At 42.9% G+C, this 18,981-nt stretch overlaps 1 protein-coding gene across 2 annotated transcripts in view; it reads right to left on the reverse strand.

Moving 5' to 3' along the window:
- adamts3 (ADAM metallopeptidase with thrombospondin type 1 motif, 3) overlaps nt 1-18,981 on the reverse strand; it is a 137,556-nt gene that overhangs the window by 60,344 nt on the left and 58,231 nt on the right. For both annotated transcript variants that reach the window (XM_084945449.1, XM_084945450.1), the window contains exons 5-7: nt 16,866-17,059; nt 4,775-4,858; nt 4,253-4,409 (exon numbers count right to left, since the gene is read on the reverse strand). In XM_084945449.1, the coding sequence (XP_084801575.1) occupies nt 4,253-4,409; nt 4,775-4,858; nt 16,866-17,059 (435 nt within the window). The remainder of the gene's footprint in view (nt 1-4,252; nt 4,410-4,774; nt 4,859-16,865; nt 17,060-18,981) is intronic.

The following is an 18,981-nucleotide window of genomic DNA, read 5'->3' on the forward strand; positions in this document are numbered from 1 at the left end:
TGCTCATTGTTTCTGCTCATGTTGACCATTAAGAAAGAATCTCTGAGTGTTTGTCAAATACATCGGTCTGTAAGGAAAAATGAAATGTGCATTTTGGGATGTTTTTGTTCTGTAATGCTGTACATAAGACGCGTCTTTGGAACTGCCTTCTTTCATCTGCACAACATTGGCAAAATTAGGAGCGTTCATGCATTTGATACGTCCGGGTGAACTTCGTGATAATCACAGTGGTGACTCCAAGCTAAGCTCCATGACAAGTACTGACATGGACTATAAGAGAGGTCGTATGTCTGTGAATGCCAACGCTCACATTTTGGACAGATGGTTTCAAAGCGGGGTGAAAGAAGCCATCTACATCCACTGTCAGCGACCATCTTTGAACAGAGGGCGGGGCTTACGTCACCAACCATACCAGTTAATGTTCTCCTGTCTTGATAGCAAGTATAGCCACGAGGCTTAGAGTTAACTTCTACACAACAACAAATCCAGTATCGTCGAAGCTGTGGCAGCACACACAATAATGCTGCTGTTTGGTTCCTGCTCAGATGAGTGAGGCTCTCACAGATTGTGTCCATGTAGCTCGACTCACATCTCTGATTTTAGGCTGTAATGGACTGAAGGATAATTCAGATCCAATTAAACTGAAATTCCACTTCCAGCTCAGGATGGAGATTGTTTCACACTCTAAGTGGAGTCCTCACACCTTTAGCTCGACTACATCACACTGACTTTCTGTATTTTGACACTCTCTCTACTTTATGCCGTAGAAAAAGAGGCGTGTGTGTGTGTGCTGTTGTGTGAAAGCAGCAGACGACTGCTTGCAGCCACTTCTACCTGGTAATTGCCGGAGTCCAAATGCTGGGAGGACTGGTAAATCCTGAAGTGCTGCTTCATCTGTGCAGCACTCAGGCTGCAGGGAGGGAGGTTTGTTTTATTTCACTTGCAACTATATTTCATAATTAACTTTTCTATACTTTTTCTTCTGTTTCATTTCTCCCAAGAATTTTTTAAATGTTACCCTCATTCAGTCACCCATTTGGGGAGAACAACATTAACCCACATCTCACCTGAGACTTATTGCAAAAGTGGGGGAAGTAATTTATAACATTTATACAAACTATTTAGCCTTCACTGAGAGTCCAGATTGGCTGTTTCCATCTTTCCAAGTGACTTTATTATAACTGTGTGTTTCTTGTTTTCAGAGGAAGCCCAGGGAGAGATAGAGATCAGAGTCGGGGTTAAGGTTTCAGGGCTCTGAATGCTGAAGCTGAGGCTTGTACGGTAACGTTCAGGCTCCCAGAGGTGAGCCAGTAAAGCTTAGGTTTAGAAGGATCTTTAGTTAAAAACCTTTGAGTAATCTGTCTTGTGAGTGAGACTAATATGTTAATTAAATGAATGTGAAAAAGTTACAGATCCACTCGAAGGGAGCAGTTCATTCAGTCATCAATCTGATCTGATGTTAAAGAACTAACGGAGCATGAATAACTGAAATAACTCAGAGCAGCAAAGAAAGACCAGCCAGAGAAAGGTTTAAAGCTGACAGTGCTGATGCTCGGAGTCAGTGCAATAACCACAAACATGAACATCGCAAGTGATCCGTTTTTGGCTGCTGGTCTTTTGTGCTGAAGAACTCAATGCAAAGAAAAAGACCATGAGGGAAATTAACTGTTTTCAAAGTCTTCACTGAAAAATTGGACAGAAATATTCAAGCTAAATGGCCAAAAGTTTGCACGAGGACTGGATTTTAATACCTCTCAACAGCTTCCAAACAGAAGCCCAGAAAAGATGCACTGCTGCTGAACTCCAGCTCCAAAGACTTTAATCATCACAGCCGTAAGTGAATCTAAGCTTCATGCTATTCCAGGAGGAGAATGCTGCACACAAAGAAGACTGACAGAGAATATGGCGAACAAAACAAACACATCCTGTGTGAACAGATGAGCTCACGAGACTCGGAGCGTAATTGGACACCATCAGGTCTGGAATTATCCAGCAATAGTCGCAGTTATTCACCCACCCACACCAGCGCCCTCAGTACGGGAAAGAAAACATCAGATCTGAGCTTTGATGGATGGAGAAACATGGACTTAAACCCACTAACAGGGTCGTTATCCACAGAGTGGGCTACAGACAGGGAGCAGCAGCACATAAAGCTTTAAAAGGGACCCGACCGTGCAGGAGACCTTAACAGGTCCCACACTATACAGGGCAGGTTTGTCCTGTGGTTGTGCCATGTCTATTGAAAATATTCACTCACAATGTGTCTGATATGTTGCACTCCAGTCTTGCCCTCATTTGAGGTGTCAAATGCAAACACATGCACTGTCATGGCCCAGGGCTAAGCTGGGCAAAGTAAAGACTGTGCACCAAAGGTGAAACTGCCAAACCCCACCAGAGAATATATTCGCTTATTTTGCTCATAAATTCCTGTTAGATCCCAGATGATGAATCTCACGGGTTCCTGCTACAGAGAGAAGAATTCAAATAAACAGCAACAATCAAACTAAAATAAGTAGAGTCGGGGAGGCCTGATCGGACAGCCTGCACCAACAGAGACCGCCTGCTGTTAACAGCACGAGCTCTCATCCCTGTGAGGGAGACAGCTTCCTGTGTCACACTGTGGGCATACCCCACACACTGCAGGACCAACAAAAAGAGCAATAACAAAAATACTATACAGGGACAAAGTTGTTTAAGTGCGAGTTTTTTATTTAGTCTAATGCTTGTTCCAATATAATGGATAAATCTCTGCTCTGAACATAAAACGCAGCTTATTAATAACTGTTTCCCAGTGAGCAACAGCACGCTTCGGTTGCATCATCTCCTCTGTCTTCACTCTTTGCTTCCTTTGGACGACCTGTGCAGCCTCTGGGTGCAGGTATCGCCTCATGCACCAGTACTGACACGGACTCTAATCAAATGCAAAGCTAGTGAAAAAATAGTCAGAAAAGATGAAAAATAATAATTTCATGTGTGATTTGTAGCCTAGTGTACAAAGTGTATATTTAATTCATTTCTATTCTACTTAGATATGTGGAATTTTAACCTGCAAAGCTTCCCTACCATCGGCTCCACATCGATGTATCGATGGACCTCCCGTGACACGCCTCCTGCAGCTCATCCTCAAAGACCTACTCCAAGACCTGGGGAATCTCTTCTGTGTATGTGAGGACCGATAACAGCACTAAGATCGCCTCCACTCGCCTAACAACGCCGTCTCTCCATACAACTGGAAAGCTGGATTGGCACCAGCCTTTCTTCCAGCACCATAAAAGGTGCAAATAGATTTAACTTTGTTCGACCAGGAAAGTGTTGAGATTTAAAATGTCTTTTGTGAGCATGTCCTGACCAAGAAACAGCTGCTAAATCAGCAGCCTGACATGACAGCATACAAATGAATACGAAAAGCAAAATACACGGACAGTAAAGATGGGAGCACACCAGGATGCAGAAGGACGAAACAGAGCATCTAACCTGAGCATGCAGTGTGCTGTGATCAGTACCTGACTGACAGAAACAGTGAAACCATTAAAGAGAGCCGTCCTTACATATAAAGCTATAACACATTTCCATAATCAAGCGCAGACCAAATGTCACTGCCGGTGCATTCACTTCCAAATAAAACGTCTGCCGCAGCTGTTGAAGCAAATAAACAAAGAATAAAGCAAGTGGAAGAGGCTTTTGATAGTGCTGACTTTGGGCATTTGGCTGCTTTCACTGCTGAAGTTTGGCTGCTATAGAGAAAATAAAAGGAGGGAGGAGAAGTCGATATCTGGCAGACACTGGAAATTGCTTTCCCCCCCCGGTCTTTCAAATCAGCCTCAGCAACAAGAGTAAAAGTGCCAAAAAAGTAGCACAAAGGGAGAGTCCGCGGAGGCCTGGTCACCCTTTCTGTGCGTCAGAGCAGTAATAACGAGGCTTTTCATTGTTTTCTCTTCTTGGTGCCTCTTTGTGAATCATTTCAGTCAATTTAACTCAAGCAACTGGGGCACAAACAATTTTTATAGTTGCATTTAAAATGTAATCAGAGAGAATCTGGAGTGAATTCACACGTAAGACGTGTTTCCTAAATGTTGAATTTGCAGAACGAACGCTTCAAAACTTCATTTTTTTTCTCTACACATCAACCCAACACCTGCAATGACTTTATTTAAAATCTAACAATCTGCTCTCACTGACAAGTTGCACATTTTGCAACACAGAAAGCTGACTGGTGTGTATCGTGACGGGTAATCTCCCTCCGGGGCCTTACCCTGCATCCCTGTGGGGCCGAAGCCTTGGCGAGTGAGGAAAATTGCGTGGTCGTGGTGTTCGGCGTGATCGGGATCGCCTTTCTGCTGCACAAAGGCCCAGCGGCACACGTTCTCCAGGCTCCGCGATGGGTTGCCTCTCTCAATGAGGCTGATGGACTGAGAGGGAAAAGGAGAGAGAAATGCAGATGCAAATGAACATGTTAGTACTTGGGCAGCAGCCTGTAATTACTCAGACTGTGAAGCAGGAATAGTATGTGGAAGCCTTGGGCTGAAAACGAGAGGATAGCGAGCTGAAGGAGTCGTGGCGAACATAAATCTCCTAAGTGCCACTGCTGATTACAGCGAGCAAATGGAAATGTGCGTTTTGACACCGTGTGTAAAAGTGAGTTAGACTAGGTGACCTCTGCAGTCTGCACACATTTTCATCTCTATTTCACTCCTCTATCATAAAAGGGAATGTCACCTGCAAAAAGAAGTTTAAGAATTAAAAAAAAGCAACGGAAAAGGACTCGGGGACTCACCTTGGCATACCCCAGCATAATCATCCTGACCAGGACCACGTTGATGTGGACTCCCAGAGACTCGTCATGGTAAATCTCATTCACCTGAGGTGCAGGGAACAAACAACACTTTTAAGGAATCGGAAATCTGAATTCTAAATCCGACTCATTAGAGTGAAACAGGTTATTCCTCACGACTCCCTCCATGAACGTCTGTAATCAAAGAGCTCTGCGAGCACTGTGCCGGTGCATTGCAAGACCAGGTAAATATAATAGGAGGGAGCAGCTTGTTATCTTCGTTTTGATCTTTGCAAGAAACAAAAACATCCAGTTTTGGATATGACGGTGCCTTCAGCTTGCACAGCCGCTACTAGTCATTAAATTAGAGATTATGACTTGATATGGAAATGTGCTTGTGCATGTTGTGTCTGTATTTAGACAGACAAAAACTCAACTCTTCATGGGAATGATTTCCTGTAAAGAGCTCCGGAGAAACCAAGCACTGAGCACGTGACAAAGTCGTTTAGTATTCAACCCGTCTTGGTTTCCTGCAGCCTCGGAAGTAATGTAAAGAGAAGCGAATGAGTCAGTGAACCAGGCTGGTGAAGGACTCTCCACAGGCAGCCTGACTAATGTTTTCTATTGATTTGAATCTGAATGAAACAGTGAAGTGAGACTTGTGCACACAATCTGTAGCTTTCTAATTTAGCAGTCAACACCATTATCATCTGCAGACATGCATGTTTGTTCAGACAAAGGCATCGCATCGCCTCCGTATCTGCAGGTGTGTGAGATATCAAACATGCACAAATACATTTCCTGTTTAAATTATATCCATGTTCACTTATCCTCATGAGGCGTGAATAGCAAAAACAGTTACGTTTTATAATATTAATGCATGAAGACTTTGCAGGACTGCTTGATAGCTGCAGAGCTACAGTTAGCACAGGACAAGTCATTATAGTCCTGTCCCACTTATGCATACATGTTATGCAATTAATTTAATGCTGAATATATGACACGATGCCACGCGTGACACAAATTGCCAGTTTCGATTGACTTTGGGGGCCGTATGCATGTATTGGTGCTTTGAAGGAGGATTTTGATGTTCTGACGTCTATTCCACCATTTTATGTGACAAATGGCCCGTGCACTTTGATTGGGTCATAATAGTGAGAAGTGTGAGATTGTCAAGCCCCCAGTGTTCACATGCAAAACATTTAATTGGACATTATTATTTGGCTGGAAACTGAGCGGCAGATGAATGAGCCAGTGACGGTCACCTATGAATGGAAACAGCTGAAGCAAGCACATTTCCTCTGCTGAACAAAGCCAACTCGGTGCACTTAATTACTGTGATCATTCTTTTGATATTAATGAGAATCATTCTGTATTTTCAAACTTGTATACTAGATACTACAAACATATTTGTAGATGGCAAAAAAGATCCGTTTACGTAGTTGTGATGGTGACCAGAATGAATGTGTGAAAATGAAGAAGATTGGATCATGGGGGTAGATTTAAGGGACACTTACCACCAATATTTACAATACATCCATTTGTCTAAAATGTGAACGAATCCCTATTCAAGAAATCTACTGTAAATATTACTCAGAGGTGCCCGTTTCTCCTCCTACAGTGGGTCTTCTTTTACTCCTAAAACACTCACTGTCCACTTCATTACACATGTCCTCAACTGCTTATTTACCCAAATATCTAATTAGCCAATCTCACGGCATCAACTCAGTGCCTTTGGGCATGTAGACATGATCGAAACAACACGAAGGTCAAACTGAGCATCAGAATGAGGAAGAAAGGTGATTTCAGTGACTTTGAACATGGCATGATTGGTGCTGGTCTGAGTATTTGAGAAACTGTTGATCTGCTGATCCAACAAAAGCATCTCTGGGTTTATAGGGAGCAGTTCAAAACAGGGAAGATACCCAGCGAGCAGCAGCTCTCTGGGTGAAAATGCTTTATTGGTGCCAGATGTCAAGGCCCAAAGGGGCCAGCTGTTTTTGGCTTAATAGGAAGGAAACAGCAACTCAAAAACCACTTATTAACAATCATGTGGTTTGATGTGTTGTGCATTCATCTCTGAGTGCACAACACATCAAGAGGCTACAGCAGCACAGCACTGTACCAGGGGCAAAACCTGTCAGCAAAGACCAGGAAACAGCTGGCTCACCAAAACTGGGCAGCAGAGGTTTGGAAAATTGTGCCCGATTTCATGAGTCTTGATTTCTACTGTGACATGTAGGCTCACAGTTTTGGCGTAAACAACAAGAAAGCATTCAGCCGCTCTGCCTCGTATCGATGGTTCAGGCCTTTAGATATAATGTCAGGGATGTTTTCTTAGCATATTTTGGACCCCTTAGTACCAACTGAGAACTGTTATAGGACACAGCCTGTATGGAGTACTGACTGTGTCCATCCCTTTATGATGTTGTTAACAAGCATCTACCATCTAACATGGTTGTAATGCACCACGTCACAAAGCTCAAATTAAACATCAAACTTGAACATGATGACGTTCGGCACCTTTGGGATGGGATAGAGGGATCTGCAGATCTGGAGCAGCATCTGGCTGATGCTAGCACGTCAATATCGTCCAGATTCTCTGAGGAATGTTTTGAGCACCTCGTTGAATCTGTGCCATGAGGAATTAAGGACGTAGTCCACAACCACTGAATGTTTTGTGGTAAATATAATTAGCCCCGCATCACCACCAACACCAACGTGTTATGATCATAGTACTGACTACACAGCATCTCCTCCTCTCCTGTGGCATCGAGGCAGAGAGGAGAAAAACGAGGAGGAGGTGCAATATTTGGAGAGTAATTAAAGCGTTTCTTTTAAATTAAGCAGGTTTTGCACAGTTTTCCTAAATATCTATATATAAACGATCGCTGTGTGCTGAAACACACTGAGCAATGGAAGCCACTGGGTCCAGTTACTTAAAATAAAGCCATCTGAACAGGTGCCACATGCATATTTAAGCAGTTCACTTCAAACAACAAAAATATTCTGACACAGACAAAACTGTCAAATTGTTCCGGTCTGACTCTCACGTCTGGATCCAAGCGAAAACAAAAAGCGGACAGGAGAGTGAATCACGTCTGCAGGCGTTCACAGCAGGAATGAAATCAACATGTTGTGACTAAGCTCATGTTTCCATACTGTCGTGAATATTCGATTCTGCTGGCACAAGAAAGGTCCCCAATTCACAATTAGGAGAAAAGATTTGTCACTGCTTGGCTGCACAACAGAGGGACAAAACCCAAATGAGAAGTGAAGGAGACTCACAAACAGGACAAATTCATCACAAGCCAGCGAACTCTAGTGCTAATCCCAGCACCAGGACACCTGACAAACATTTTTACCAGTCTGGTGTGATGACCCCCTGAGGAAAAGGTACCACTTAAAAGTTTCTATCTACAGTGTCAATACACTAGGTGTGTTCTCTAAAATGCTAAATACTGCTTACATTGCAGTGGATGCTAACAAACTTGATGGCAGGGAAACTGTCAGCATTTTGAGTTTATTGTGTTCTTGAGATCTTAATGAGTTTGCTTATATTTCCAGTTCATGGTTTCCTGTATGTGAAATTCCTCTCGTGTCTCATTGTCTCACCCCTGTGGTGCTTGTGTGAGTCTGTAGTCTTATCTGTGTCTCCGTCTCCTCGTCCTTTGTGTGTGTCTCCCTTCCTCAGTTTCTTCCCCCCGGTCCCTGGGTCAAGCCCACGTGTCTTAGCCTGCATCTTAGTGTGTTTCCTGTTTTATTTTGACAGTCCCAGGTTCAGGGTGTCTAGTTTTGCTCCCCCTGTGTCATTATGTCTGATTCGTCCCAGCTGTGTTCCTGTCTGTTTCCGCTTCTTCTAATGACCCTCATGTGTAGTGTAGCGTAGTGTAGTGTAAGGTGTTATTGTGGGAAATTTTTTGGGTCACGAAAAAAGTTACAAGCAGCAAAAATTAAGAAAAGCAATAGAATAGAATGAGATAAAACAGAATAACATACTATGTTACATCGGACAGTATTGCACAATATTGCACATAAGAGAGACATTTCTAAGACTTAATTTAAAGGTTACGAGAAAATAAAGGGGAAATAAGTAAGAAGCTCAGAAATGAGCAGAGCTGCTGTAACATGCTGCCACACATGGGGGGCGCCAGAAGGAGGTCGTCTGTTCATTTCGGGTCATGTTCAGGTTTTTCGATGCTTAAGGTTCTACGTCCGTAGTGTTTAGTATTTCAGTTCTCAGTCTGGTTCTGGTCCTTGTTCTTCTGCCTTTTGTTTGTATTTTTCGTGCAGCCTAAATAAACGGCCGTTCCTGCCTCGAGTGTCTGCTTTTGGGTACAAACACAAGGTGCAGACAAATAATTTCACTCACTACTTTATCCAAATACAAACTGACCAAAGAGTTTCACCTCCTGGAATTACCATCTATTTTCACCACCTCCCGTGATCCTTATGTGCGTCACAGGGGGGTGGAGCCTATCCCTATGTGCAGTTTAGAGTTACCAGTTAACCTATCTGCAGCAACTGCACGTGTTTGGATTATGCCAGAGAAATGCAATTAAAATAAATTTTTCTAAAATATTGATGTAATGTAACATGACAACTGCAAAAAAGAACATACATGTTACTGAACAAACTCTGCACGTGCCCATCATGCAGCTTTCACCGCTGTTGTTTTGTCACCAACTGATTGACTGCACAGTGAGCACCAATCGAATCAGTGAACAGGTCAACATGTTGCCATCTTTCTCTCTGACATGTTACATGAGAAGTGCCAATTAGCAGAGCATGAGGACTAAAGTCACAGGCAGTGGGCCTCATTTTCTTTGGGCCAGTGATTTCTCACTGAGCTCATCTGCCTCATTACACAATAAGTCAGCGCTCTCCACTCAGGACAGAAGAGGTGGAGAAAAACATTTCCCGGCAGCGTATCATCACATGTTAAACTGTCCCCAGAGCGTCGTTTTTGCTTTGTCGACTTTTTGAGGCGATGCAGCGCTGCACGAGCAGGACCACTTGGGACTTTATGAATAACAGTCTAGGTGAATGTGAGCTGCATCACAGATGGGAGCTTCGAAGTGAAGACAGATAAATGCTGCTGATCCTGAATGTGTATCTACTAGCAAAGCAGCTTTGCTTTGCTTGCAGTAGCTGCACTGTGAGCCTCTCCTTCAGGGAGAGCTGAAATTACACCATATGTGATCCAACACACTGAGCTGCTCGCTCTCAAAGACTCATCCCAGCGCTATGACTTCCAAACAGCTTCCTCCACATAGAGGCAACAGGACTCACTCCATCTCATCGTATGCTGTCACTGGGGCTGCACGATTAGTCACATTTTATGAACATTGAGTGATATTGAAAAAACCTGCTTCACCAAGAGTGAATCAAGCCCTAAATCACCACCTGATGGTGTTTCTGTTTGTGTATGTGGCTGTTGCCCACACCACATGGATGCACAACACTACATTAAAAACAAAAATCAAAAGTCTAGCACTGCAAAAGCTGAAGAGCTGAAGAAATCATATGCAAAGAATCCTGTAGGGTTGTGTCACCACAAAGCAACATGACGAACACGTTCGTCTGCCTGAAAACACAACACAAACTGCAGCACAACTAATGCATGCAGGCCAAGAAAAACAGTGCAATGTGACACATCCAGCGTATCACTGCATCCATCCAGATCACAAAGATGGGCTGAACTCACCAACACAGTCACACTTAAAGATAGATGTCCAATAAACACACAAGGCTTCAGAAAAAATGTTCGACACATTAGACAAAAGATGTGTTATAAGTGGAAAAACCAGTGGTGGGGAAACAGAGAGGGCTCTCACAGCTGTAGAGCTTTAGTCTCATCACGCTGGTACAATGAAGGGAGTGAATGAGGTTTCTGCTTCTGGGAGATGAACTTGGATGAAGTGAATAAACACCTGATTTGTCTGCTAAGAAGGGTTAATTAACAGGAATGTAGCTCAATGCAAAGGTGGGAAATGGGAAAATGTGAAAGCAGCGCTTGGTTTACATGACACTGCTATAACAACACCTTATGAATAATCATTCCCTCAACACTGATCAAAACAACAGCGATAAAATTCTGGCCATAATCACACAGTCCTGCTTATTGCTCTCAAATTTCATTTGGCATACACTCACTTACTCAATTTCCATCACAACCAGGATGTCCATCTCTTCCTTTTACACAGCCATGCTATAGGTGCTCCGTATTGAACTAGACCTCAGCACAGAGCACCTGCATAAGTCAGCAGGGAGTGGGTGAAAGGTGGAGGACCCACTTGACAGGTCAGGCTACTCGTCTATTCCAGGTAAGGACAACCGCATGCTTCAGACATAACTGCAGGACATTCCCACCTATTTATATATAGAGATATAATTATATATCCCATTTTTTATCTATAGATGCACCTTTAGTTTGCTTTTTGTCTCTAATGACATCACCTGTTCTACATCTGCACAGAGACAGTGTCCATGTGTTTGTTCTAATGCTGATTTGTGTTATTTGCAGTTAAGAAAAATATTTTGGAGCTCTTTTTTTAACAACATGGATGATGATACTGCATCTGTCGAGCATCTGTGTACAAAACCAGTCCCATAAAAAACAGTTCTCCCATTTTGGTGTCGAAGACCTTGACCAGTTCCCACCGAGTCCTGACCTCATCCCTGTCCAACTACTCTGGATAAACCAGTTTGCTTACTGTGAGCTGGGCCTTATCACACAACACAGGTGCTGAATCTCACTGCAGCCAGAAGCTGGTTGGATTTCTAAAATAAGATGAATTTAGATTTTTACAGCAGCTTATTAATGTTCCTGGGTTGTCTTTTTTTTTAAATCTCACATTAGTACCCACATGCTATTGAATATGTAAGTCGACCGACACATCGCGTAGGTGACCATCGCCTCAGGGCTTTATGCTGATTATACTGATTTTAGGCAGCAGGCAAAGAGGAGGAGGAGAGCAATGTAGAGGAGACTGAAGGGAGAAATCTGAGAGGAAACGAGCAGCGGAGACATGAAAACAAAAGAAAGAAGGTGAAAGGAAACGAGTGAGAAAGAGGTAAGAGGAGAAGATCAATAGCAATGAATAAGAAGATGGTGCTGTGGTCGGATGAAGCCAAACACAACCGAAACAACACCATCCCCACAGTAAAGCATGGAGGTGGAAACATTATGTGTTGGAGCTGTTTTTCTTCACATTCACAACTTCACCACATTGATGGACCAATACATGGAGTCATGTATGGTAATCTTGGCTGAGAACCTCCTTTCTTCAACCAGAATGACTTTTCCAGCATGACAATTATGCAAAACATACTGTCAAAGAGACGAAGGAGTGAAAAGAAGGACGTTGAGGTCACCTCGGTGCCATAAAAAGACTGTGCAGCAGAAGAGTCATGTTACCAAACAGGGGAGAACTTAAAGGAGTTTCTGTAAAGAGGACTGGGCCAAAATCCCACCTGAGATCTACGCAAACCTGATGACCGTCTCAATGCTGTGCTTGACAACAACAGTTTATCCACCGAGTTCTCAGACAGGTTTTGTTTGTTGATTAAATTCTTATTTCACTCCAAGACATCCAAATCCATTTATAATTCTCTCACTTAAAATGAAACTACCAAGAATCTAGAAATAAAAAGGAAAAAGAACTGAGAGGCTGACTCTGTAAGCCTGCTGCACTTACTAATGGAGTCTCATTAATGATGAAGTATGTAACAATAAAAGAACAGACTTTATTCTTCTCTCATTTGCTGCAACAGATTCAGGACTAACGTATCGCTTGGACACAACCAAATAATTAAATGCTGGTGTGTGTGTGTGTGTGTGTGTGTGTGTGTGTGTGTGTGTGTGTGTGTGTGTGTGTGTGTGTGTGTGTGTGTCTATATGCAGAACTTTCCATGAATATTAAGTTGTTGTTGATTGGACTGCTCGAAGAATCGCTTGTGAAGATGCCCACAGAATGCATACATACATGCTCATTAAATGGTCCAATCAGTTCCAATTCTCTGGAGGATGGTGAACACAAAGAAGAGGGGGCTCTGACTTGATTAGCGAGAGATATCAAAGAGAAGGAAAACTGGGAAAAAGGGGAGATGACAGGAGAAGAGTATTGAAACAGAAGAAGGAAGAAAGGAGAACAGAGGGAGTGAAGATGATGAACACAGATGAGACAGTGGTGAGGAGAAAAGGGAAGAAGAGAGCTGAGAGGAGAAGAAGAATAAAAGAGGTGGTGTAGGAGGGGAAAGAAGAGTAGAGGAATATAAAAGGGAAACGAGGAGACAAGAGCAAAAAAGAGAGAGATAGAAAGAGAGAGAAGCTCAATCACAGTAATCAGCGTTCAGAGACTGCAGACTCCAGATAAAGCCAGCGGGGACCTCTACTGGAAAACACCATCAATAACCTCAAAACTTCAGTGCCAGACACTGCAGAGATCCAGAGCGATAGAGTGATGCGTGTGGCAGACTGAGAAGAGCATTTACTACTTTGGAAGTTAAAAGGAACTGAGGTTAGGTATTTTGGAGGCCTTTAATGTAGAGATGGGAATATCATGACAGGATCAGGGACACTGAGGTTTATGCTCTGCTCCTTAAATCCAAGGACACTGCACACCCAGTGTAAATGCAGTTTTACTATTCATGCCAGAAAAGGCTTAATAAAAACATCTATACATGGTAAACTGCACTGATAACTACAATCATGAGATGTACAGTTCTGCTCATCATGGGCATGAGTGTCATGGCTCCACACACACGCTCACTTAAATCTTATTGTAAGTGGTGCTGAAGGCTATTTGACTGGATACAAGGAATAGACTTTTCTATTCCTTTCTATTTTTCTTTACCTCTGTCCACTGTAGTGCATGTTTTGAAAAGTGCTTCACCACAAAGATTTATATACGAGCACTATGAGATTTTCATTTAGAAGATATGGAATCAAAAATGATCAGTGCTGCTAATGATGAAAAAAACCTGAATATCAGCAAATGTGCAAATATGAATGTCAACAAGTGACAAATTAAATGTAGCAACAGTAAAATAAGCTAAATTAAAAAATGATGACATAAAATATCAATAAGACCATATGTGACACTCATTAGAAAACTAAATATTTGACCTACTTTCATGAATATTATAGGACGAGATCAATTTTTGATCTGTTTTTCTTTAGTCTGAACTAAAAACATGCATTTTCTCAGACAGAGTGAACCACATCCAGACTAGAGGAAACATCAGTACCAGTGACTGATGGGCCCTGATTGGCTGTCACTGACAAACAAACTGCTGCAATCCTTCCAGTCAGTCCAGGCTGGAGCGTTCGAACCAGAAAGGACCTCGTTTAAATAAAGCTGGCAGACAAACTGCTTTCATGTCCAAACGCAGTATGGGTCCATTATGGGGAATATCAGCAGCATCTGAGAGGCTTGTAATTTGAATACAGCGCTACAAATAATGAAATAATGTTAATACAGCGCTGTAAATAATGAAGCCGGTGAGGAAACGAGAGGCAATCCTGCCTTTTTACAAACTCTCAGACTAAATGAAAACACAAGCAGAGAAACAACATGTGTGTAAACAACATTATGCCATCAGCACTTCTGGACTGGATCATATATCTCCTGCTGATGCTCAGACGCTTTCGTTGCTTTGATTTCTTTAAAATCCTTTCATGTTTCAAGTCAAATTGTTCTGCCCCACAACATGTCAGCGATGACACAAAAACCGATGTCTATCAGAATTTGTTGGTATGCGATCATCCGCGGCCCATCGCTTCAGAAAGCTTTGATCAGCTGCTGATTTGCTGCCGAGGAACGGCGACGGCAGAATCCTGAGTGACGACACTCCACGGAGCGCGTGACAACGCGGCGGCAAAAATGCTCCGCCTTCTCTTCCATCTGCATTGAAACCTCTCATTAAAGGAACACTTCACCTTTCTGCCAGGCAATAATGGCACATGTGCCAATCTCTCACAACGCAAGCGAGGTGTATCTGTGACATCTGTGAGGACGTGATGAGCGAACACTGCATCTAATCTGCCTCCAGAGACTAACGACAGTCTGAGCTAACTGCCTAACGCACACGGAGGGCAGAGAAATCCCTGCTAGGGATCATACTTGAATGGCAGTAATAATTCCCACGGAGGCACGATTAGCATCCTGTGTGTGGACAACAGTGTGAATTCACACCGGAGGAAACAGATGCACTTGGCATCCCAACAGCTGCTTGCGGGCTCCATTTTTTTCTGATTCAGACAATATAACACTGATCCACAGCAGAGAACCCACAGGAGTGGGCTGCTGTGACACCAATGACTCACTTATTCATGTCAAGACCAGTTCCATACAATATGTGATAGGAAATGTAGATTAGAGGGTACTGTAACCTTAGCCCAGAGGAACAGAGAGACAACACCAGCTCTCAAACAACAAATCTGAAAAGTGTGGATAACTAAAAATGCACTTTGAATGAGTCTCATTTACACTTTGAAATGAAGATACAGTTAACGACTGCTTTGGGAGACAAAGAGACAAGAGAATGAAGAGTGTTTATTATTTGGAGGTTTCTTCCTTCCTAGTTTAAAAACAGCTGACTGGAGGGAAGAAGTCAATGATCACAGAGATCACAGAAAAAAAACACTAAAATAAAGTAAAAAAGGAATCTGACTCTATCCAGCTTTAGGGTCCCAGGATGCTGAAGCCCAGCTCAGCTGACACAGTCCAACTTTTTGTGTGATACTGTGCGAAGGAGGTAACACCTCAAATCTGATGAAACACCTGGCGACGCATAGCGTTTTTTTAAAAGCCGAGAAATGCGCCGTATTTGATAGCTTGCTGCGAGACCTCACATCGAGCACATCTACTGCGGGTGTGGTGCCTGTTATCGGACCCGGAGTTAGCAACATCCCCCAAAAACCCGAAGAGGAGAGTCCAGGCCCCTAGCCCTGCCAGTGTAGCAGAAATGATGAGGATGATGATGCAGCAGCAGCCGTTCTTCTCTGCGTGAGTAGCTTAATGTTGTTCGTGTGTAATTTACGTTGAGTAGGCTAACCACGTTATTACATTAATGCATGTAAGGTGAACTAGCAAACATCATCATAGCTACATGCGGCTGTCTTCTTGTTTGATGGCAGATGCTCCCTTCACCCTGGCCAAAAAGGCTAAAATGACCAAAGAAAAAGTGGAAAACAGCTAAACATGAGAGGTTTTTGGACAAAGTTTGTGTTTTTTCCATTGTTTAAGCACTGCTTCCAGCCAAGAGTGATACCATATATGCCCCATAGCTGCAGAAAAGGCTAACATTGTTATCTTTTTACAAAAAAACAGCTAAACATGAGAGGTTTTAGGACAAAGTTTGTGTTCTCCATTCTTTAAGCACCGGTTTGAGCACCGTTTAAGCACCGGCACCGTTTCAAAAGTACCGGTTTGGCACCGGTATCGGATAAAACCTAAACGATACCCATCCCTAGACATCACTCTATTGTCAAGCGTTGTTTTGAAGTCTCGATTTTGGAGCAAGAAGATGTGGCAATTTCTTTCACCAAAACTGAAACACACACTTCTTTAGTAGTTGTTAAAAGTCGTACAGGAAGCCAATGTGCAAGCAGTGTCACAAACATTTAAAAGAGAAGGAGGACGTGGTTAAAACTCATAAGAAGCTATAAGAAGTGAGTGAATACTGAATTTTAATGGCACCAGGCCACGCTACCAGACTTCCTGGATTGGGATTTACATTTACGTGTCAGCACAGTGCATTCATACAACCCTTTATTCTGTGTGCTTTAAGCACATCCAGTGCCAATCTAAAATCACCAATTAACCTAGAATCCCTTTGGATTGTGGGAGGAAGCCGGAGCACCTGCAGGAAACCCACAAAGGTAAGGTAAACTCCAGAGGAAGGCCCCAGCAGAGGTTTGGACCAGCAGAGCAAGAAGCGAGCCGGGTTCCCACCGAGCTGCCCAGTGGCATCCCGAATGCATGCTGTGCTTACATAAAATCCCTGTTCTGTTACATTCAAAACACAAGTCAGGTTTAATACACAACAGTTTTCAAACTAGGAACAAAATGAAGTTGCAGTGACTCACTATGTTCATCAGTGTGAGGAGGTAATTCTGCACATGCTCCTTGCCGTGAAATCGGACCACTGAGTCATCGACTCCCAGCAGGATTTCGATGTTGTAGTCGTCCTCTCCAGCGTCCCTCCGTCTGCGGCGCCGGACCGTCTCATTCACCTGTCGGGTTACTGAGTCGAGGGTCCCGGGAACATCGAGCTCCGGTTCTGTAAGATTAAGACGGGAGAGATACGACTTTGAATATTTTTCCATTTCCAGCTGTGAAAGCCGCTGCAGGGCGTTCATTTTAAAATGCTAACTGAGTAAAGGCGCTCACTGATCTGCTATTACATAACAATTACATTGCGTTAGACGAGCATTCGATCAACATTAATAAGCGAGTCATGCAGCTGCAGCTCTGCAGGTTCTGTCTGCATATGAATGTGTCAGCAGAGGCCAAAGCTTGTTCTGAAGTCGAGAGCCTGCTGGCCTGAATTATACATGTTTCATATTTGATGGTTGGAAAGGGTTTATCCAGTCGGAGCTTTGTTGTTTTTTCTGATTAATGATTAACTAATGAGCAGTATGAGGAGATGGCGCAGCGACGTACGGAGAAAGCCAAGCAGATGTTTTCAAAAGAGGAGACACATTTTCCAGCCGGGTGCGCAGCCACAGCTGGATTTCATAACACTTCAATTCAAGTGCTGAAAAGGCAAATAACATGTTTATAATTTCCCGTTTTAATCATTTACTGGAGCAAAAGTACATTTTCTGGTTCCAACTTTAAATGAGTGGATTTGTGTGACCTTCTGTTTCAGATCATTTTCATTTCAGCATCTTTGGACTTTTGGTCAAACAAATCAATACTATGGGGATAACATAGCAGTGCTCCTTATTTACCTGTTCCCTGCTTTTAAAGAGAATGATTTAGCAAAACAAAAAGAAAAAACAAGGAGAGAGAAATAGAAAACTACTTTTGTTTTAATTATCATCTTATAATAAAAGGAACAAGTCTTTGTTTTCGAGCAGACTGACTGGTTATAATGGCCGGAGGGGCAGAGCTGCAGGTTGAATGACTCATCAGGATGTCTCTGAGCGAGACTGTTTTTCTCTAGTGGAGCTGGTGGTTACCAGTAAGGCGGTGATTATGCTTCCAGTGTTTTATTTGGTTTAACCACAGTGGACTACATCCTGTTAGCTCTGTATTGACGTGTGCAGTTCGTTTCAGATATAATCAAAAATAAGAATGAACGAGGTGCGCCTCTTTGTCAAGGCAGAGAAAACTGTGTTTTATCATCATCACCTCTCGCTGAATTGCACTATTTGTTATAACATGTTATATAATATCCAGTATTCATTTTAAATGGATAACATTGCAGCTTTTGATAACTAACCAACAGTGACTCTCTCAGTAAGAGGAATTTGTTTTGAGATTTTCTTTGTAATAGTGTAAAAAAATGAAAACTCCCATTTACAAAAAGTATTTAGAGTCATCGCTGATTTCTTTGTAGACTCTGGCTACTCTAAAGTGCATTTATACAGTGGTGTCAACGCAACAATCGGCGGCAACTTGAAAACCTGGCAAATATTGTGTAGATCTTTGTACAACCAAAACAGCTCTGACGCACTGAGGCATGGACGTGGCTCGTCTAGGGGCTGCTCTCTGGCTTCTGGCAAAGCACAGTTGGGTCCACTAATACAAGGTGTCTCCTCCGTGAGGAGAATCGGATGGAGGTGGGGGGGCTCCTCAAAACTTTCTAGGGCATTTGTTGCAACTTGGAGGGCAGGCTGACCTGCTGGAGGAGGCTGCTGACATGTGAGAGTTTCAAACCGGGGGGTGTGTCTGCTCTGAAACAATGTTGAAGTGGCCGTGTGTGTTAAATTACATCCACGTTAAAGCCTGGAGGAAAGGTTTCTCAGCACTGCAGTGAGATTATTGATGGTTATTCACTTCACATGTGAGGTTTTGAGGTTGAGCCTGACAGATGTATGTATTCCAACAGTTATAAAGGCTTCAAAGCCATTTAAAGATTATCAAAGAAAAATGTCAAAAGAAGGGAAAAAATGTTTAATCTTTTTCACATTCTGCAACCGATTCCAACTTGTGGAGACTAAAATTTTGCCCAGACCTTTCAGGGTGTTGCACACG

Source organism: Perissodus microlepis, chromosome 12 (assembly GCF_051167445.1).
Source record: "Perissodus microlepis isolate ML-2025 ecotype Zambia chromosome 12, ASM5116744v1, whole genome shotgun sequence".
NCBI lineage: Eukaryota > Metazoa > Chordata > Actinopteri > Cichliformes > Cichlidae > Perissodus > Perissodus microlepis.